The sequence below is a fragment of the Parus major genome, chromosome 13 (assembly GCF_001522545.3).
Source record: "Parus major isolate Abel chromosome 13, Parus_major1.1, whole genome shotgun sequence".
In the NCBI taxonomy this organism is placed as follows: Eukaryota; Metazoa; Chordata; class Aves; order Passeriformes; family Paridae; genus Parus; species Parus major.
Genome location: NC_031782.1, coordinates 7964553 through 7987020, shown reverse-complemented (window position 1 = coordinate 7987020; position 22468 = coordinate 7964553). Strand labels below are relative to the sequence as shown.

Here is a 22468-nt window from a genome sequence, read left to right as displayed (position 1 = left end):
GTTTGTGGCTTTGATTAAGTCAAAATAGTAATGCTCTAGGATTTTGAAACCTGTGAACCACTTTCTTTCCAACTGAACCATTTCTGAACACCTGAGCTACCTAAGGGCTTTGATGACTCCATGCAAACCATCTCTGGCTATAGACCAGCCAGGGGCTCCTCTGGGCAACCCCATCCATCCAGGATGGATGCCTGCCAGCCCAGTGGGCTGCTTACCTCCAGGGTCTGGGATGTTGCCCCCAGACCAAAAGGAACTCGCTACCATCACCACATGCACCAGCCTCTGGACAAAGCAGTGCTGCTGTTATGGCTGTGCTGGCTTCAGAGGCAGTGCAGAAGGAGCCTGACACCACTTCAGCCTTCAGGAAAGGGGCATTATCATACAACACTTCTCAGAAATAGGATATAAAAAGCCTATCAAGAGATGAGGGGATTTTCTCTTTCTTACCTCCCAGCTGAATGTCTCAACACTCATCTTGTTTTTACCAGGGAAGGCAAAAAGCGAGCAAAGGATTTCCGTGAGAACAAAGTCTGTTTCCTTTAGAAATAACAAGAGGAAATGCCCTGCCTAAACATGCAGCAGGACCAAACTGCAACCCCATTAATATCCAGGAAAGTTACTCACATGGGTCTGGATTTGGCTCTTAATATTTGAACTCCAACAGCCGTGAACGATTTAGTGAGAGCTGGCTTCTCTACCAGATCTGCCTCCAGATCAAAACCCACTCATTTTTTGAAACTATGTCAAAATCATCTGCTATTACTACTGAGACTGACTGCTTTACTTAATTTATGTCCAGAACCTCATCTATGGGATGTGTGTCTAGATATATATATATATATATCTATATATACATATAACATCTAGTTCACTAGCCATGCTCTGCAGACTCCACACAAATTTCAAGTTTTATTGAAATTGCCTGTGCAATTACTTCTGTAGACCTTTGATGTCTCTAAGCTAGAAACATCTTTCAGCCAAAAGTGCTCTGTATATGTAAGGTTCATTCATTAATGCTGGACTGCAGAGGCTGGGGTTAATTCCCTACTGTGACAGAGCCTTATAGGTAGCCTTGGCCAAAAGTTAACTTGCATCATTCCTGCCCTGCAAAACTGGGAAAGGAGCATTTCCCCTAGGCAGGGGATGTATTAAAGCTTATAAGCAGCTTTGACAATTTGGTCAAATTGGAAGCCAAGTAAAAGTACTGGCTTTAAGCCTCAGCTGTACATCCAGGGCCACAGCTGGGACTCCACATCTGCCCAAACAGGGAGACAGCTCCCAGGCACCCACCCAGGGGAACCTGTGACCAGAGAAACAAATGTATTTTGTGTTTGCAAGGCAGGTAAAATACTCAGTTTTAAACAAGGTGCTCTAAACAGCACAAACAGTGGAGATAAAACTACATTAGCGTAATGTGGCTTTTGAGTGCAAGGGTGGCAATTGGGCTTTGTTACACCCCAGCTGCTCCCAGGCAGCACATGGGCTGAACAACAGTACCTCCACTTAAATGCTCCACCTGAGGTAAAATAGCCCAGACAGAGGAAGGTGTGACAGCATCAGGGAGTCAAAAAACCTTGTCAGGAGAAGGAGACAGGCAAAGGATGTAGAGAGGAGAGAAAAAATGGGAACTGGCTACTTCCCTCCTGAGCTGCCTTCTCCAACTTCAGACACATCATCCCCTGGTTAAACAGTGAAATAAAAAATGTGAATACATGCATCAGGTGCAACACAGTGCTCTGGTGCCACATCCACAAGATTCTCCTCAGCTTTCTATTAGGCCAAGACAGTTTAAAATACTTCCTATAGGTTTAAAAAAGGGGCCCCAACCCAGAGGAGTCAGCCCTGCAATGGACCAGGGACCCCTGCACCCCAGGGAGATGCATGGCAAGGGGCTTTGGTTCCAGGGAGGAACACAGCCCTAATTTATTGCTGAAAGGTGCTCTGACTCACCCTGGGCTTGCATGTACTACAGCTGCAGATTTTGGACTGAACACAGGGAAGAGATGGACTGACCCCATTTATAAACCCTTTATCATCAAAACTGCACTTGTCAGAGAGCTCTCTTTCTTTGTTGTGGCCTCCTAAGTGAGCAGGGAAAGCTGAGGTGCAGAAGCACTTCTGAAACAGAAATACTGCAGCTCCTAGCAAAGCTTTTTTCCTCTTTTCTTGAGACAGTTTTTATGACAATTACTGTACCTGCAAAGCTGACAGGTTCAATATCTACTTCCTCCAGACAGCCGATTTCAGATTTTGTTCTCTGTGTACGAGCCATATCTCAAACTGTGGCAGTACACAAGGACACCTCACACATGTGGTCCATGGCATATCATTCCCAACAATTTAATTGTGAAATCAGGTCAATCAGGACTTTTTTTCCAGGGAATCATTACAACCTGAATGACTTTCTTAATTGGGAGGGCAATTCTCAGGCTGCCTGCCAGTAATGAAGTGTCATCAGTAGGGCTGGTTGGGACACACTAAGGAGGGACTGTATTCACTGCCTAGAGACAGAGGTGCAGGTGTTTTCTCTGCCTAGGACAGGGAGAGGCCTGTTCCCAAATCTCTTCATTCAGCACTGCCCAAGGGCACCACGCAGAGCTTCTCCATCACTGAGCTGGCAGGTTTGATATGAAAGTTGGAAAGCAGGCAGCAATGTCACCACTTCAGCTGCAAAATCAAGACTTAATTGAAAAATTCAGGTGATTGATATGTAAAAAGCACCAGCTACCCCATACATGTAGAGAGCAGCAGACCCTGTGCTCTGATGTGTGTTTATGATTTCCACTGAGATCAACCCAGGAACCTGAGCATCTGTGAAGTTCCCAAAGACACTCACTTTAGTATTCCTTCCTTTTACTGCATGTCAAACTGCATGACACAACTTCCTTCTAAATAAATGTATCAAGCTCCACCTTCAAATGAATGAGTTCTTTATATCATGCATATCAAAATTTACAACTAACCTTGATGTGGGATGCAAGAGAAGAGAAACACCAGAAGGCAGCAGGTGTAGAAATCCCAAGATGGATTTTCCTGAAACTACAACACGACTGCAATAAAGACAGAAATTCTGTCTCTGCTCCATGCCTTCTAAACAAGTGGGAGGCTTAATCCCAAATACATGTTCTCAGGTAAAACTTCTCTATCATCCATCATGCCTGGCCCTTCCTACTGCTGCATCTCTACTGCCTTGAAATCCCACCTTAAGAATGACGTTCCAATAGATAAAGCAGGATTGCATTTGTTGGGGTAAATCTCACCCATGTACCCCAGCAGGGTTAGAAGAGAGTATTCCTTCCACATGGGCTCAGGATGAGCTGAAAATCCCCTTTGCCTGCACATTTGGGACATAATCTTGAGAAGGAATTGGATGAATACCCCCAGGAATGCACTACCTAGATGACAACTGGAACTGACCGTAAAGGTTTGGCTCCCTGTACACATATCCTTCCTTATATAAAAAACAAAAGACACTGTGTCATTTTGTTGCACAATCAGCTACAGAAATACGTGCTTAGAAAAAGAGACTCACTTCCTGAGCCCATACCAGGCCTATAAAAGCAAAAAAAAAAAAAAAATATAGAGGTTTCTATTAGAAAGGAAACAACAAAAGAAGTTGTTAAAATGCTTCTTGTTGTGAAGGACTGGGCACTGCTCAGCATTCAAACACACTTAGGAACATTCATTCTGCACTCCATGATACCTTTGATGTTCATCTTCTTCTGATTTCTATCCTGCTGTCATCTTATTTTTGTCACTGACAAGATAGTGTCATTTCATTTATTCACAAGTTTTGATACCTTGGCTGCATCTGCTCAGTTAATGTCACTAAGCAATTATTTATCTTTTTTTCATAATTTTTACAATGATATTACCTGGCATCTGTACTCAGAAACTGCATCTTCCAGCTACTGAGAAAGTCTGAAGAGCTCCTTTAAAAAAGCACCCTTGCCCAGCTAGAGAATCAGAACATGTGAGAAGGAAATGGCAGAGCTCAGGAGATACCTGCTGGGAAAAGAGGAAATCTCACTGTGCTCAAGCAGGGCTGCAAAGAAACATCACTGAAACAGCACAGACAGGCACTACTGAGGTGTCCTTCCAGATGGATGGATGGATGGATGGATGGATGACCCAAAGCTGCACAGCAGGAGGATATGATGATGCAAGGGACCAAACCTCACTTCTTTCTAACACTGGCACTGTTAATTCAGACAAGAGACTACAAGGAGTTTAATTTTTGTTGTTTTTAGCCTTCACATCATGTGAAGCTTTCCAACAAATCACAGAATATTCACTTCTGTAACCTTTTCTTCTTGTGGCTGGAGGTGAATATTAACCTCTTTATGGCATTTTGTTCAGAGTGAAACACTCAGAGACAGGATGGAAATTTCTATTTCTACTGGTTTCATAACACAATTATATTAAATTCCATAAAACATTTTCAGCATGAACACTTTAAACATGTAATAAAATTTAAACTAGTCAGTTAATCTTGCAGTAGATCAGCTTCATTTCTTAGCTCCTATGAATTAATTTACCTCTAGCCTGAAGAGTTAATCACAGAGGGGATATTGAAATAAATGCAGCAGTAAAAGGACCTGCTTTACTAGATTGGGGAAAAACACTTAGTATTCAAAACTTATATTTTTTTCATCTTACTGTCTGAGAGATGAAAGCCAAAATGTAGCCAGGGATCTACTTTAACTCCCTGGGCCACAGAAGGCAGGCTTTGGTTATGTTTTACTAAAAAAGATGGCTGTGTAATTGCTCAGGAAAGGCAACACCTGGACTTTTCACAGACCTTCTGGGTAGGACAGAGCTGCCTCTCCAGTCTGCTCCAGCTCCCACAGCACTGGTTACACCCAGGTGCAGCTGGAGCACCCAAACACTCCCCTGGGAATGCAGCTGAGCTCACTGCCCCATGAAGGCAGGCTCAGCAGATGGGATCCCAAGCTCTGCACACCCCACGTGCCAAGTGGGAGCTTCTGGAGCACCCAGTGCCCAGCAGTGTGGAAGGAAAGCACACCTTTCACAAAGCACATGGATACAGCCTCCACATTTCCCACAGAAACAGGGACCAGCCTCAGGGTGTGTAAATGTCATTTCTCCTCCAGCAGTGGGAGATCCCAGAGGTGCAAGGAGCTCCACCCCAGTGCCCCAGTGAGTGATGTTGTGTCAGCCCCTGGTGACCCTGATGGGGGTCACAGAGCAGACAGCCAGGCCAAGCCAGCCATGGCTGGGTTTGAATCTCAGCTCCTTTGCCATAGTGGCACCTTGAAGGTCTCCTCACTGAAGATCTTGAAGGTCTCCTCAGCCTCACTGCAGGGCAAGCAGGCTCCACACTCCTACCAGTGTGACAGCTGCTGGGCTGAGAGCACACCCAACAGCCACCTTTGTAAAACCAGAGGGCAGAAGGGGCAGGAAAAGGCTCCCACAGATTTAGGTCATGAAGGATGGTAAAGGGTTGGACTGCAAAGTGGGTCTAGCTCAGAGGTTTGCCCAAACTCCTGCAGGAGGAGCAACAGGTCAGCAAGAACCTGCAGTCTGCCTGAGGGATCAGAGCAGAAGAGCTCACAGCAAGAACCTCATTTCAAGCAGAACCGGTCTAATTTTGCCAAGTTAATTAGGTCAACAAAACTCTCCAGCATCACTGACAGAGACTTGCTCCCCTGGCAATGTCCAAGTCAAAGTGAGGAAGACAACAGGCTCAAACTGCCACTTACAAACAAAAGAGACCAACTGAAAAGCACGTCCACACACAAGCTCTCAGCATCCCTCCCAGGCATCAGTGGCTAAGTGCAGAGCCTTTTTCTTACCACAAATACAAGCAGAGTCAAAGAAAGAGCTTTACCAGCAGCCACAGCCACGTGACACTGAAAAACACTATTCCTGAGCACCCTGCTTTATTTGAAGGCCGCCTTTCAATTACTCTTTCCACTTCTGAACAAATATTTACCTCTCAGAAATTCAAGACAGAGCACACACACAAAAAAGGAAGAATGTCCTCGTTTGAACAATCTATTCTACTCAAAGCTCTATGAAACAACTCAAACTACCCAGAAGAATTTAAAAACTAACAGCCACATTCCTCTGCCATGGCCTCAAAACATTTGACTCACTGCTTGAGTCTATTCTGACCTTCGACAGACTGACCCACAAGTCAGCACAGCTTCTTGGAAGGCAAATGCCTGCTCTTGTTATAAGAGCACCACACAAAAGCTAAATGCAACATGACTTAACCATGGGGAAAGCACTAAAGTGCCCCAAGACTAAACAGAGGCTGGAAGCAGCTCTTTTCAAGCTCAACCTTTTACTTTCTGCAGCCTGGGGAGATCCCTCACCCCTGAAGAACCTGTGCCTTTGAGTTTCAAGCATTTCACTTGGTTCTCCACAGGAGCTGCTGAAGCAGACCTACCTGCACATTCTCCTCTGTGACCTCGATCTCAGCGGTGTAGATGTAATCAATCAGCTTCCTCAGGGTCTGCCCATCGACATCTTTTATCTCAATCTTCTTGGCCTTACTTTCAGACATGTCTCCTGAAATTAATTTCAAAAGGACAGTTAGAGTTTGCTCTGCAGGACCTTGCTCCCCACACATCCAGCACTTTCTCCCGGTGTGCCAAGACTGCCTGGCACTATCCCTCACCGTAGAAGAACCATCACTGAGATTCTCAGAAGCCTCCTAATGCCACCTAAAAAACAACTCAAGTTTGAGGACACTGGTGTAAAACAACATAAATGAGTAAATGCGACAAACTCAATTTCTTGACAGAAAAGAGCCTGCCATGGTTCACCCGCATTCAAACAAATATAAGAGCTAAAAATAAACCCTCAGTATGTCCCTCAACCATGTCTCAATACAGGAACAGACTCAAAGAGACTGTGGATGGGTCTTATGAAGGCCTTTGAGAAACATATTTTTATCTATATTTTTAATAAATATATTTAAATATTTTAAATATATATATATATATATACATATGGATAGAATGATTATGTTGCAACAGCTACATTAGGGCATTTTGTGGTATACCCTACATTAAAAGCAATGCAGTGTTATTCTCTTTCTTTAAAAAGAAGCTGAAACCTGCTCAGGAAAACAAGCACACAGCCAGCAGTTACACCCAGCATGCAGCAAGCTTCTCTCCTAAATTACCCTGCTGTAACCCATCCATCACTTGCACCTTGTGCAAAGCATCCACACAGAAAAATTCACTTCTCATCTCTTACCTTCCCAATCTCACACCTTTGGATCCAAACTGTATCCCTTCTCCAAATCCATAACTCAAAGGCACATGCAACTAGAGCAATAATTTCCTCCCTGAACATGCAAGTAAAGCCCTGTAGCTGTGTAAGAGCCTATTCATTCACCCAGAGCTTTATGCACACCCCCAGGAGCAACAGGAGCACATCAGAGGAACAAAAACATGCAGTGGGAAGGAGAAAGGACTCCCCACAGCCCTTCCAACATCCCCACTCATGGTGACCTCACCAAGGATTTAATCACCAGGATCTCCACAGAAAAGAAAGAACGAAGTCCCAAGTGGAAAGAAAATGATAGGTGGAAAAGCAAAACTAAACAAAGGAGAGCATGAAGAAACATCAATCCTTAAACCTGAGCACAAATAATCACTACTCTCAGAAATCTGGTGACTCAGTACTGCTGTGGGATTAAGTGGAAAAATATTTCCTGCAGCCTATAGAAGTAATTACAGCCTACATCTCCGTGCAGCATTCCACAGGACGTGGCCAGGCACAGTAAGTGCACAGCACAGAGTGAGATGCTAAAGAGGGCCCAAGCTTCAGCAAAACCTGGATCCTGCTAATTGAACTTTGCTGACTTTCCTTATGTGAATAAGGAGGCAAATAATAGGAGTGGGGTGGGACCATGAGTGTTAGAACAGTCAACAACGTCCCAAGAACTGAAATAATATTTGCCCCAAATTCAATTTTTAAAACTGAATAATAAAATGTTATTCAGAGGAGCCCATGAATACAAATGAACCAGTACAAAAGGATAAATGACCTACATTTGGGAGGCCTTCAAAGCAGGTAGGACTTTTTAATTGACAAAATGTCATCTTCACACACTTCCTCCCTGCAAAAAACCCCAAACATCTCTAGAGATGAAAGGGTGCTTCTGAGGACAGAGCAGTTCCCAGCAGCCCTGTGGTGCTGGAGGTGCCTGTGAGGAGCACCCACCAAATCCCCCTCCATGGGGAGGGCAAGTGGAGCCCAGAGCCCTGCAGGACCCTCGGTGTGGGAAGGGGCTCAGCCACACACACCCAGATATCGATGCAGAAATAGCCTGGAGGGATCAATCTGATAACATCATCTGTCGTGACATCCATGTGATACAAGCAACAAAAATAAAGGCTGTGTGGGCTTCCCCACCCACCAGCAAGCTGCCAGCCCTGAATACCAACAGCCTCCACTGCCTCTGCTCAGGACCAGCCCAGGAGGGGATTCTTGTGCCCATGGTCAGACAGGATCTGACCCAGTGATTGAGCCCTCCCACTGTCACAGGGTGGACAAGTGTCTAGTGCTGTGGAACGGGGAAGAACCTGGAGACACCACAAGTGAACCAAGGCAGGGGCTGGTGCAGACCAGGAGCAGGCAACAGGCTGCCCCTTGCTCCAAGCACAGACCCAGGGCAAGCCTCAGGAGCAGTGCCGTGGGCTGGATCATTGAGGGCATCTCAGCTCACATCTCTTCAGAAAAAAACCCTACACCTTCAGCCCCACAAAATACAACTCCTAGGGTGTCTTTCATATGTCCAACTCCAGCCCTACCTGACACCTTAATTACAGAATAATTCAAATCACTAGCATGTCTCATGTGTAAAGGCTCTGTGAATAAGTAGTGCCTGGCACGAGGCACTGCACAGACCCCATCCCCACACCACTGCAGCCAGGCACACACAAGGGACAAGGTGTGAGGGAGCAAGGGCAGGCAAAACAGGCAGGGTGGCTCTGAGCAGACCCTTGGTAGGGGACAGACTTTGCAGACACCAGCCCCTCATGGAAGCATTCCTTTCCTGCACCACATTCAACATCCAGCAGCGCCTTTTCTGCTCCCCTCTTGCTCATCAGGGCAAGAAGAGAGCAGAGCTCTGTTTTGTCACAAGATAAACTACACTCAAAACTGCAGCAGCCCATGGTGCTGTGTTTACCTAGCACAGCAGCCTGCCCTGCCTCATACACATTGCATTTCCCAGTGCACAGCCACAGATGTGCTGATGAAGAATATGAGTGCATTGGATAACAAATCCACAGCCTCTCACACATGGGGGGGAGTGCTTTGAAGCAGCACTCCCTGCACGGGAGGTTTCTGCTTTCTCCTTCAGCACTTCCAAAATTCCTAAGGGATCTGACAGGAGCAGTCCCAGCACTGTCACTGAAGTATTTGTTACCCTTTCTGAAATGATTGTGTTTTCTTCTAAATGGACAGAAATCACTTTTCCAAATCATCCCCACAGAATAGTGCCAACAAGGACCAGCATCCAAAATGCTCTAGAAAACCAGCATGGAAAGGGACACTCAGGAAGTGCTGGGTCCCATCTCTCCTTCAGCAGTAGAAGATACAAATGGAAAATGTGCCTACCCATTTTCAGACTTTCCAGGAATATTTCAAAGAGGAATGGCTAACCAGAGGACACATGATGGTTTAGGAAAGACCCCGAGGTCATCACAAGGTCATTGTCACTCATGGCTCCAAAGTCAGGCCCAGTTGGCAGTGGCAGAGCCTGCAGAGCGAGTGTGGGTGCAGGTGGATGAGCTGTGGGTCCCAGGGTGGTTCCCTGTTCACAGCTCCACACTGATCACTCACTGCTCACTGCTGGGGGACCCCTCCAGGGGGAATTCAGTGTGCACAAGCAGCTCCTGCAAATACCCCACAGTGCAGCTGAACCCGAGCCCTTGGCTCCATCACTGCTGCACAGTGCAAAAAACCAAGTTACAACAACCAGCTCGTGCTGAAGCTGTGATTTTAAACTGTCCCCTCGCAGGGAATCCTCATGCAGCTGGAAGGAGATCACATGCTTTGTCTTGACAAGAGAGAGATCCAGACCTTAGGAATTTGGGGATAGCTGGACTGAAAGCAAAGGGAGAGCTGGTCTTTGGCTGACCCTCTGCCTCCAGGGACTTGTCAGGGGGAGGGGACAGAGGCTGCCGAGGCTGTCACCCAGCCCCGGGGAGCTCCAGAGCCAGCCACATGACGAGTTAGCTGATTACTGTTTAACTCACAGAGTGAGGGATTACACGGCCCAGAGAATTCCTGCATGGAAACATGAGCAGCCCTGCCCACCACCTTCCCACTCAGATGACCTCTAAGGATCAGAGGGTTTTTCCAAGAGGTTTTTCTTTAGTAAACTGTTCATCAGGAGCAAACTCACAAGTCGTGCTCGAGGTGCCCTCACACACAGCTGCTTCTGAGCAGCGTTTGCTCTGGCTCAGCACCACAGCCTGTACCAGCTTCAGGATACAGCACCAGTGCCCCAGAAAACACAAATGCTCTCCACCTTAGCTCACCACACTGATAAAGCCACCATGGGGATTGTCACATCTCGCCTCACATTTTACACCTGAGGTTTTCTCCACACCTCTGATAGAGAAGGGAAAAAAGCTTCACTAACGACAAGCTCTTTCCTGAGAAATGCTGCATTCCGCTTCCAGCAAAATGAATTAAACTAGATCTAATCTCAAGGCTTTTAAAAGGAAGAAACAAGGCCCAGACCACAAGCAAATGAACATGAAATGGGGGAAAAGCCCCTGAACCTCATTTATGTTGGAGCTCAAGGACAATAACAACCATTCCCTAGGGTGTACAATCATTTTCTCTGTATTTGTCAGTTCCTATCCTGGAAATGAGGGCAAAGAAAGGGAAGGAAGTTAAGGAGTTTCTGACCACACTAACTTTACTAGAATGACTTCAATAAGCTGCACACTCCCCTCCTTCAGGATGGACATAGCTTACTTTGGGGTTTTTTTGGCTGATCCATCTGGGCACAGCCTTTGAAGGGCACCTGCTCCAGGGATCAGGTGATCAGAGCAGGAATTTTGTCCTCTTCTTCCTTTCTGTCATTACCAAAACACACTGGACTGCAGCAACTCACCCTGTTAAAAAGCTGGGCTGCTAAAACACACTGGGATCAAGAGAACAACAGTGTTATTTCAGGCAGCAGAAAAAAGTGCCATGGGAGATTAAACATCTGTGACTGCCAAATCAGTATCGGCAGGGCTGAGCCTTGAAACTACAACTCCTGTGCCAGCAACTTCTTTGATGTGCACCATGAACATTTAGGGCACTGAGCACATGCTTGATGATAACTTTTTCATGATCCAAGGTCTTGTTAGTGGAAAAAAATAAACCCATAAAGCAGTGAGCCAAACCCCACAGTAAGCTCACAGTGCCCCACATGCTATCTACTCACCCCATAGCCACACAACCACCCCACAGGAATTAGTCAAGGATGACCAGCATCATCCATCAAGTACAGGAAACTGCAGACCCTTTTGTACCCCTTCTCTCTCAAGGAACCCTCTCCTGCCTGCACTGCAGCTCCTGACAGAGACACAGCCCGAGGGCTGGGGACTGCAATGGCCCATGCAGCCCAAGCACTGTCTGGTGTCAAAAGCAGTACCTGTAAACATGGCACAAAAATAAGGGCTGCAGGCTGCCAGCACCACCCGGTGAGCTTCCATCTCCACGGTTTCAGCCACAATCACCACATCACACAGGAGCCGCTTGCTGCGAAAACACCACAAAAGACAAAGATCATTTCAGAATTCCTGGTCAGGCAAAAAGCTACATCACTACAGCCCAAAAAGTGGAAGACCCACCATTACAGACACAGTTTAGCTTCTGCTAAATCCCAGGGGAAGGTCCTCTAATCCTTCAGTACCAGCTCTATCACTGCTTGACTACAAAGCAAAGCCTGAATCCTCCTGAGGCTGCAACACTGCCTGTGGTTCTGCTTTCCCAAGGGGAAAAAAGCCTGGAAGCCAAACAAGGCATACAGGCTGCCCAAAAACCAAAGGGTAAGCAGCTCCTTCACCTGTCAAACAAGCAGGGCTTGGAGAAAGCACAGAAGAGCTTAAAGATTTGGGCACTACCTGAGGCCAGGATCTAGAAGATATGTCAGACAAGAAATAGGCATACAGGGGAACACCAGCACCACTTTCATCTTTCCATAGGGAAAAGGTGGAGTGGAAAATGAAGTGATTTCTGTACTTCCTTCCATGCTTTTAACTAAAAAAGTGGTCACCAAAATATGACCTGGCACTGGTAAGTGCAGAGGCTGCCTCAGCCATCTGCCAGAGAGGAGGTATCAATCACTGGAGTTTATCCATGGGCCTGAGGACTTCATTTACCTCATGCATTAGTCTGGGATTAAGAGTCACTGGGATAAAGAACGGGGTTCCAGACAGAAACATAAAAAAAAAGCCTTCCAAGCTCCCCCACTGACTCATTGTAGAGCTTTGGAAAAGTCACTTCATTAAGGAGTGACCTTTTCTACCCGCCCCACGTATGTCCTTTGAGGATTCATTAGTTAATGTTTGCACAGAGCTTCGCAGATGCCGACAGCAAGAAGTGCTCAGCCTCCCAATAAGTTGGTTTAAGATGCTTAAGCATACAAATGCAAACTAAGGGTGTTCTTTTCAAATGTCAAGCCCGAAAAAGGATCAGTGTCTGTAAATCTAGATGTTGCCTTCTCTTTGGAAATACTTATCTCCACACTGAACTTTGTCTTTAGGAAACTGCATTACCAAATAAACATACACAGAGCTTCTAATGGACCAGCTATGTCTCTACTTCTCCATGCACCAAAATACATGAAAAAACAGCTGTGAAATGGAGGGCTACAGTTGGAAATAGGAAGAAAGTAGGAACTGGCAGTCTGTGCTCTCTTTCCAGTTTGGAAGGGGGAAGGGCAATGAAGAGAACTCTTTAAGAGCCTCTTAATGGAAGCTTCCTCATTTCTTTTAGCTTATATAAAAGGAGCTCTGTTCAATTTCTCTTTGGGCTATAGTAATCTAAAGTACCACTCATAAAATTAATTTCATCTACATTTGCAAACTAGAAGCCTAAGTGCCACTTAGGGACGTGGTTTAGTGGTGGCCTTAGCAGTGCTGGGTTAAGGGTTGGACTCAATGATATTAGAGGTCTTTTCCAACCTAAACAATTCCCTGATTCTATATAGTGTATAGGTTAAAGGCTTATCATGATTTTTCTGGGCCCTCTGAATGAGATTTCTGGATGCATGTGAAGGGAGAAACTATTATTCAAGGGATCTATTAACACTGATTGCTGACAGCTTAACAGATCCCAAGCTTAGTGCACATTCAAGAGATGTGAAAACCATATGTTCCACAACAGCAGCAGGAGCCAACAAAAAAAAAGAAAGTACCTAGAAGATGAAAACATCATACAGGTGCTTAATGGCAGCTTTCATTCTTCCACGTTTTATCAGTTCAGTATTGCCCAAGACACCTAACCACAGGCACTAAGAAACATTGTCTGTCTCCAGTTATTCCCACTATGCTTCAATTAACAAAGGAATAGTAGTGCACAAAAGATTTCTGAATATAGCTGCACAAACCTTTAGTTTCAGATCCTTTGCTTTCAGTACAAAGAAAGGACCAGAAGGATGCCAGTAAAAAGTAAAAAAAAAAAAATACAACATACCCTACTTCATATAATGGTTACAATATTTCCATTTTGTTCCTATGCAACAGAGAATCACTGTCAGATATCTTTGGAAAGAAACATTTCCAATCCTTCTCCACACTAGAGAATGTGTGTATTAGGAAACTATTTAATCTATGGAGAGTAAGTAGCTATTACAGCATCTCTTGATTACTTGGAGTGTGCAGAAGAGCAAAGGGTGTTACCTGCTTTCATCACATCCCCTCAGCAGTTAGGGAGCACGTACATTCATGTGTGTGACACATACATAAGAATTCTTTTTAAAACTAGAAGGGTGAGTAAGTCTAATGAACTAGTCAGAGAAAGACTCACTGAACTTCTGTCTGGTTTGTGGGATAACAGCCACTGAGAAATATCTCAGACTGAGCCACTGCCACCACACTGCTGATGTGATGACAGCAGCTTTCAAGGCTGCGTTCACAGATATTTTTTCAGCCTCTGTTCTCCCTGTGCCCACACAGCTGTGTAAAGACCAAGGTGTTCTCTTTTGACTAATATCAGGATTTTTCAATTTGCAAAAAGAGACCTGACATTCTTCCTGGGTACGTGATTTTTTTTTCACCTCTTACTTTGGAATGCTAAGCCCAGACTGAGTGATGCTGCTAGTTAAAGACACTAAGAACAGTACATTAATAATCTTTGGTCTGTAATTATGTGTAGGTGTCCTAATGTCTGTAATGTTCTATTACTGGGTTTCAGACCCTTATCTCAGTTAAGAACATAGTTTATAGCTGAATTTGCTGTAAGTAATGGAAAATACTAAATTAATTATCATCTATAAATGAAGGGTACGGCTCAGAAAATGTTTTAGGGAAGACTGGGTAGAGGTCTGGGACTGGGCAGAGCAGCCCACCACAAAAGAACTGCATTTTAGCTTCCTATTTGTTGATTAATCCTTTGCATGCAACCATTAGCTGTAATAAAAATGACACAGACTATTTTCTATATCTCTCAATCAGCACAATTTTGCTAACACAGAGAGGGTACCCAGTAAGTCAAAAGTGTACCTCCGTAATTCATTCATGACCTTGAAAGCCTTTCTCATGTGAGAGGGGTTGACTGTCACTGTACGCTGGTCCTTTTCATCTTCAGCTGCCTCAGAGGAACGGGAACTCTGCTTAATGCTAAAAACAGGGACAAAAAAAGGAGTAGAAAGTTTGTTTCAATGACACTTTAAAAAACAAGCATCCTAAAACTGCAGCACAGGGTATTAAGCATGGAGTTACTCACAAGTCAGTTAGTCAGTTTAGGTGCTCCACATGAAGTGCATCAAAAAATGCAGCTACTTCTGCATGCATGTTGAAAGCCAACTCAGCCCACATCTCAGCCAGCAGGGAAGAAAAGTGAAAAGTGCCAAACACCTGAGGATAAAGCCCAGTCTTACAGGCTTCAGGCCAGGAAAGCAGTATAAGTTGAAACTCAAGCCAGAATATAATTGCCTCACTGAATAGAAATAAAGTTCAGCACTGGGAAGTACAAGAGTACCATGTATGTTTTTAACATTCCCAGAGAAAAAGAAGTTTAGCCTTCAATGTCCTGTCTGAAAAAGTCAAGCACACAACACGACTTGTATCTTCTTTAGAGGCAAGTAGAAAAGGGCTATTAAACTCCTTGCACAGCTTTCAAAGCTTTCCTGAAGCCACTTGCTGTTTCAGAAATAGGTCTCTTTATTGCCACTGAAACATATGGAATGAATTATTAAACCTTCCTAGCAGAACCACCAGCTACATAGGTAATGTCAAACCAGAGGCACTCAGCTATGTGCTGTGTTTAACCAGGCCAACAGGTGCCTAAGGCACATACGTGTCCTCATTATTTGTTGGGAGCATTGGCTCTGTACACACAATTGACAGTGGGTCAATATCTCTAGCTCCCTGATCTGAAAGCCTGTGAAATCACTCGGAGCTAAAGGCTCCCACCTGTGAAAGGAGCAGCACTTTGAGGCAGGTCTCTGTTCTGCTCACGTCCATGGCTCACCCCTCAAACCCCTGGCAGGCAAAGACAAACGAGACAAAGCCAGGAGGGTTGTCCATGCTGAAAACCAACTCCAAGAGAATGGCAAATCTCAGGATCTCATCACCCCATGTGCCTGACTGGAGACCTTCTCACACCTTTTCCTTCCAAAGGACAGTCTCCTTCTCCTCCACCTTTGTCTCCTCCTCCCCACCACCTTTCTTAGTTGGGCTGGTATGATAAAAAAGGTTGAATTGGGTTTAACCAGCAGTCTGGACAACCCAGCATCCTGGCACTCTGATAACCAGAAGGTGATGTCTGAAGAAGGGCACAGAGCAGGGAAGTGTGGAAGGATCCTTCCCAGAGCACTCCACCAGCTTCTGTCAAGGTGTGTATGCACATACACATACATATCTATATACACACACTTACACACATTGACTTTCCCTTTGAAAAACATACCATTCACTATTTACAACCCCTTGACAGTGTGAAGCTCTGGCTAACATTACATCCTCCCCACTGCCTGCTCCTGACCAGTGGCTGTCACCATTCACCGTGTCCCTTGACACCACACAAAGCTCTCTGCCCCCCAGCAGTCTTTGGTGGGCTGCATTTCCCTTCCTTGAGGAGCAGGAGGCTGAGCAGCAGCCAAGCTGCACACAGCTCAAATCCACCCCTGCATACTGAGCAGCCTCCAGCTTTGTGCCTGAGACAAAGTTAATGCCAAAAAACAGCCAAGTCCAATTCTTTCACTTTGCTGAGTGAGTGAAATATTTTCAGTCATAAGTGAAGCCACAAGGCTGAGCACATCACTCAGCACATGTCCCAGCGAGAGAGACAACTTCCCAGGCTCTGTTACAGTTGTCATCCAATTAGCTTAGTATGGCTGGGTTAAAAGAAGAAAAATCAGAAAGGAGAATACCTCGTGTTAACTGTTCAGCATTCAAGGGACTGGTACCAGGCAACGACACAAACAGCTTTTCTATCCCTGAAGAAAGCTGAATTCATTCTGTGCCACACATACTGCCAGAAGTGTTCATGGCCATGGAGCTGTGCTGGCACTTGGCTCTTCCCCAGCTCTGCACACTCCAGTGAGGAAACCTCCTTGCTCCAGGGACACAGCCAAATCCAGCTAAGCCTCAGTGGTGCTTCTATCAAAAGCCTTCACTGAAACTTTAGGCCAGGTGAAATCTGACCACAGCTTTCAACACCCCAGCATAAACCCTTGGTTTTCAAACAGCTAAACCTGCCCATGTGGCACTATTGAGCCAAAAAGGGAAAAAAGGCTCTGAAAGTGCAAGTGACTTCATGGAGCTTTCAGACTCCAAAGCTGGAACACCTACAGGAAGCAAGCAAAGTAAACAAAAAAAGAAAAAAATAAAAATAAAAAGAAAGTGAAACTAAAAGGGAGTGTCAGGGAGAGCCACTCCCATTGCTCCTGGGGCAGGACAGCTGGATCACCACAGGACACTGCCCTGGGCAGCCTCACAGACACCTCACCAACCCAAAATCAAGCAAGCCATGCACACAAAAATCATGGGGGCTCTTTAATAAAAACAAGCACACTGCTGAGATTTATTTATTAGCTCTCTGGAGCCAGAGACCAAAGATGTTAAAACTTTTCTGCTGGCAAAAGATACAGTTCAAAGAACACAGCAAGTTTCACTGAACACCAAAGTAAATGTCAGGTCAACAAGCCTTCATAAAGCCTCAACTCCACCAACGTTTGTCTGTGTATTTTAAAAGCAAAAAAAACTTGCTTCAGGATTTTGGAAAAAGATCAATCAGCTCTTCCTAAAAAGCAGGAAAGATACTTTTTTAAAAAAACATCCTAAGAGACGTCTTCAGCTTAATTAAAAGGGGCAGATTTCAGAATTTGCCATGAGAAAATACTGCATATTGTCTGGTAAAAAACTTGTTTCAAAAAAGATCAAGATGTGCTATTTAAAGTTTTTTCCAAGTGACTCATATCAAAAAAACAGATTTGAAGAATTAATGGGTAAGAGCCTTTAACTCATCTCTAAGACTGATTCAGCTAGCATAGAATTGTGTTCCAGTAACAGACAGAGGAGGATTTTATCTGGGAGAGATATTTTACACCTCCATGCACATACTCTCAGAGATCACTGACACATTTCCAACATAAAAATGCAAGAACCTGAATGCTCCAAGCAAATGCTCCCTGTCAGAAAGCAAAAGCTGCCCCTGAGAAAACCAAACCATTACATTTCACAGCCTTCTCTGAGATTTGTCCCTCCACAAGGCTAAGAATTATTACATTTATTACACTGTTGTTATTTTAATGGATTAAAACAAAAGAGCAATAGGGTCCTCTCATCAAAGGTACCATCCAAGACCAACTGGACATGCTAGAGCCCCTGCACCCCTGACCACAGGGACATTGCCCCCACATTTGCCAAGCTGATGTCCTGCTACAGCAGCAGGACTCGTGAGCCAGCTGCCAGGAGCAATTTGTTCTATTCCTGGGCTATCCGAGGCCATGCACTGAGTGAATGGACAAATGATTTAATTTCCCTGGGCCAGATGAACATCCTCTTTACAGACACAGCAGGATTCTCCTAAAATGAGCAGAGAGGCTCTTAGTTTCAGACAGTGCCAACCCCACTTCTCCCTCCTGCATGGCCTTTCAATGATGTCCCCAAACAAATGAACAAATGAACCCCGATTAGAAGGTCCTCAATTAAGCCAGTGAAGCTAATCACCACCCTGTTGACACCGTGTTCCTCCTCTCCAGGACCCCCTAGCAGAGCTGGGCTCAGGTTGCCAGGGTTCCCAGCCCAGCTCCTGCCTGAGCGTGGCCACAACCCAGCTGACAAAAAGGTATTTTGAAAACCCATAACCCACTGTTCTGCTGCCCGCATGTAACTATAAAGTTGGGTTGCCTTAGTTACCAGCAGTAATTACAGATGTCTTTGTAGATTATGTGAAAGAATAAAAGCTTTCCTTAGAGATAAACTGTGTCCTGGCAAGATTATTGCCGTGCAGAGAGCTGGTAAACCCCAGGAACAAAAATCCCAGCTCTGCCAAATGCAATTCTAACACTGGCTTTATGGGAGCCAGGAGTTCACCCTGCAGGAAGGGCAGATCTCAAACACAGTCTCCTTCAGAGCACAGAAGGGCGAGTTTCTGCCCATGTTTCTGGGAGAACAGACTCCAGGCTCAGCTCCTAACCCAACATGAACACCACAGAGGTCCCCCTCCACCAGGCTCTCACACTGGGGAGGTGATGGGACTACAGATGTGTACACCCAGATGTGCAGCCCAGCTTTGTGCACTCTGCATCACTGGGGGCTGCTCTCCTCTCCTGCCTGAGCACCACAGGCTGAGCTCTGCTCTCCTGGTTGGCCCCTTACACTGCAGAGCTTCAGCACCACAAGCTTGGCCAAAGCCTTCAGTCAGGCTCAGTGTCCTGCACGGCAATCCAGCACCTCTGTACAGCCTCATATCCCTGTATTAATTTAAAAGTGCCTGCTATTTGTATTTCCAAAGCCTGTGGAGCTTCTTTGTGGGATATGTAAGATTCATCACCAGAAAATGTTTATCTGCAGTTTCTGAGAGGTTTGACATCACTGATCTAAAAACCTGAGAGATGCCCAATAAGCAGTTAGTAGACTTCAAAACTTTACCTCTACAAGGACAATGGAGACCAAAGTATTAGTTTTAGTCTAAGCACAATGAAAAATCATTTTACTTTAACTGGCCTAATTCTCTGTTTAGAATCAATATCCCAAATCACTGGACAAATACATTTTGCTCAATAGTTTTATTCCTTGAGGTGTGCAGACACAGTAAGGAAAACATGTCAGTGTAACAGCACAGTTATAAAAATCTCTAAATTTGTTTCTAAATTTAGTTTCTAAAAATTTGTTTAATAATAAAAGTTTCTAAATTTGTCTTTAGGTACATACAAAGACATTTTAAAAATTGTGACTGAAGGGATCCACATACTGAGCTAGGTTTTGAGAGGATTTCAGAGAAATGCATTATCATTAAAATATATGGGAGGCAACATAATGGAAAAGATTATTTTTCTTTTAATAGCAATATTATTTTCCTATTTTGTTGATTTTTTTCAGTGCCTGCATCAACATGGAGACATTAGCTTAGGAAAACACACAAATGGCATACAGCAGATCCCTGAAAGGATATTCATATCAAAGCAGACCTCAGGGGGAAAGAAATCTTTGGGAACCAGTGAGAAGAAAAGTCTTTGCTGACAGTAAACAATACAAAATAACTCAAATATGACAATACCATTTGCTTTCAAAGGCAAATATTACGTTTCTCAGATACCTTAGACTACCTTCACTCAAACACCACAGGTGTTTTAATATTTTAACAAAAAATATTAACGTTCCAGAGGTTTCTTTTCTATTCAAACTCAAAAAACATCTTGCAAATTCAGAACCAGAGTATCATGCCTAACTGTAAGCCTTACGCAATTTCTTCATAAAATAGAAGTCCCATCATTTTACTAACAGCACAGTAAAAGAAAAGCAGGACTCTGGAATATTTTATTGCCACATGTGAATGTTTCAGGTTCAATCTCCCTTGCCTCCAGCTGCTTCTGCTCATGTGCAATGACATGGGCACACGATACCACTGAACGTCCTGGGTGTGCAAGTTAACAGGATATTTGAGTCTGGGCAGGCTTGGGAACAGAGTCAGAGGTGAAGTGAGCACCAGCAACACGGATCCTCACTGACTACGGAAATGGAAAATGCAATAATATTAAAAACCAGGGGGAACTCTACCGTAATGAAAGTCACTGAATGTAAAATCTGAGGAGCAATCTGCCCAACACAGATCTGAGCTGAAATGCGGGGCAGAAGCACAGCAACAAGCACAGACCGAGCCCACGGTGCTCGCCCACCAAGGTCATTTTTGAACACCTCCTCGCAGGACTTGCTCTGAGCAGCCAAAGCACAGCCCCACACACCGTGCCCTTTTGAACCAGAAAGCAGGTGAGTATTTCCAGCTTTTCCTGCCAAGAGTCAAACCCTGCATCATTACTGCCCACAACCAGTTCAGGACCGCCTTCCTCTTCCCAAAAACTAGAAATGAAAGCAGCAATTTGGGTAATCATTCCCCACTTCCAGAGGCAGAGAACATGTTGATGGGGATAGTCCTTCATGCTCTAAAAACAGATGGGCTGGAAAAAACAGGATAAGGTAAAACAGTCCAGGTATTTTCCCAGTGGCTTTTTCACCACTGTATCCCCAGAAAAAGGCCTCCAGTCAAAATGAGACCATTGCTGGTAGCTATCAAAAAATAAGTCACAAGCAACTGTGCCAAGGATGATCCCAGCCTGGGGTATCAAAACAGCTCTGTTCCACTTCCTCAAACACAGGCTCATTTATACAAATAAAGAAAAAAAAAAAAAAAAGGAAATCTCATTCCATGAGCTGGCATCTAGCATGACAAACTAAGATTTCAAGGGACTTGAAATAATTCATATCTGGATTAATATTCAGAAGTGTCTGTTCACACCATTACGGAAAGCAGAGCCCTACAATGAGAAATGTGGCAGGATGAAAGGTTTTGTACATTAAATACACAAATAATTTCAACCCTTGAGTCACAGAAGGGTAGAAAGCTGCCCTTTGGAGCTTGGAAAACAACTCCTACAGGCTGCTGTGAATGTTTTCCCTCAAGAGAAGAAAAAATTTCCAGAATTTGAGGGTTGACTCCAGCTTAATTTTCTATTTTTCACATTTAAATAAAACTCCTGTCAAGCTCTGATATTCAGTCCTACTGCAGGTCAAGCCCCCTCTCTGTTCCCCCACCCCCTGCAAGGTCACCAGCACAAAAGGAAGCACTCTGCATATCCTGTTCTTAAAAAAATATTGTAAAAAACCCAGACCAGTTTAATGTTTAGTTTGAAGAAGCCCAAGTAGCTTCTGGTGTGCAAAAGGCACCTGACAGAGGGGAGTAATGAGGGCAGAGCCGAAACATCTCTCTGGCATCCACGAGGTGCCTGCGCAGCAAAAATATCTTTTGTGGGTTCAGTGGACATTAGGTCGACTCGGTAAACACTTTTTCACGCAGGTTTTGGAGCAAAATAGCTGTATGGCAGGAAATAAAATCTATACGGCCCGGCTCCCGTGCGAGGGAGACGCGGGATGCCCTGCACTGCCCTAACACCGCACAGCCCCTGCTTCCACACACGCCGGCAGGAAAACCGACCCCCAAAGGATGCAAAGGATTTTCACTCGTGACTCAAAAAAAGCAGCGAATATCAGCGAGTCTGTCCTTAGCGGAATGCCGAAGTCGGCTGCCTGAGGTTCCAGGCGCAGGCAGGGCACACAAAAGCCCAGCACACGGTGCCGGAGGGGCAGCTCCCCACCCCCGTGTCCCGCATCCCACTCCCCCGTCCGGGACCCTTCCCCCTGGCCCGGCATCCCAGCCCCGTGCCCCGCACCTCCATTTTAGCGAACAGCCCCCGACCTGCCTCCCCCGCGTCCTTAATTACATCCGAAACACATCCCACGGAGCCCCTCGGTGCCTCGGTGCAGGCACGCGGGGCGAAGCCGTCTGTCATGTCACCATGACATTGCAACATCCTCGAGGAGCCGGGCAGGCTCCCATCGCGGGCGGCGTTCAGCGGGGTCCCCGCAGCCGCGCCCCGCATTCCTGCGCACAGCCCCGCATCGGGGGAAGGACATCCCCATCCCGCGGCGCTGCGGGCGGACACAAAGCCTGGCGGCGGTACCCACCTCTCCTCCTCCATTGTGCGGGGCGGCGGCGGGGCCGGCTCAGCGCCCCGGGCCCGGCATGGCTGCGA

General features: G+C 45.4%; 1 protein-coding gene across 2 annotated transcripts in view; it reads right to left on the bottom strand.

Moving 5' to 3' along the window:
• The window catches only part of KLHL3 (kelch like family member 3), a 47989-nt gene extending 25527 nt beyond the window's left edge, over positions 1-22462 (bottom strand). The window contains exons 1-4 of one of the 2 annotated variants that reach the window (XM_015641610.1): positions 22401-22462; positions 14715-14831; positions 11642-11748; positions 6416-6537 (exon numbers count right to left, since the gene is read on the bottom strand). In XM_015641610.1, the coding sequence (XP_015497096.1) occupies positions 6416-6537; positions 11642-11748; positions 14715-14831; positions 22401-22414 (360 nt within the window). In that variant the 5' untranslated portion in view covers positions 22415-22462. Of the gene's footprint in view, positions 1-6415; positions 6538-11641; positions 11749-14714; positions 14832-14937; positions 15038-22400 lie in introns of those variants that run through there. The other variant, XM_015641611.3, reaches the window with a different exon arrangement.
• Positions 22463-22468: the final 6 nt, after the last annotated feature.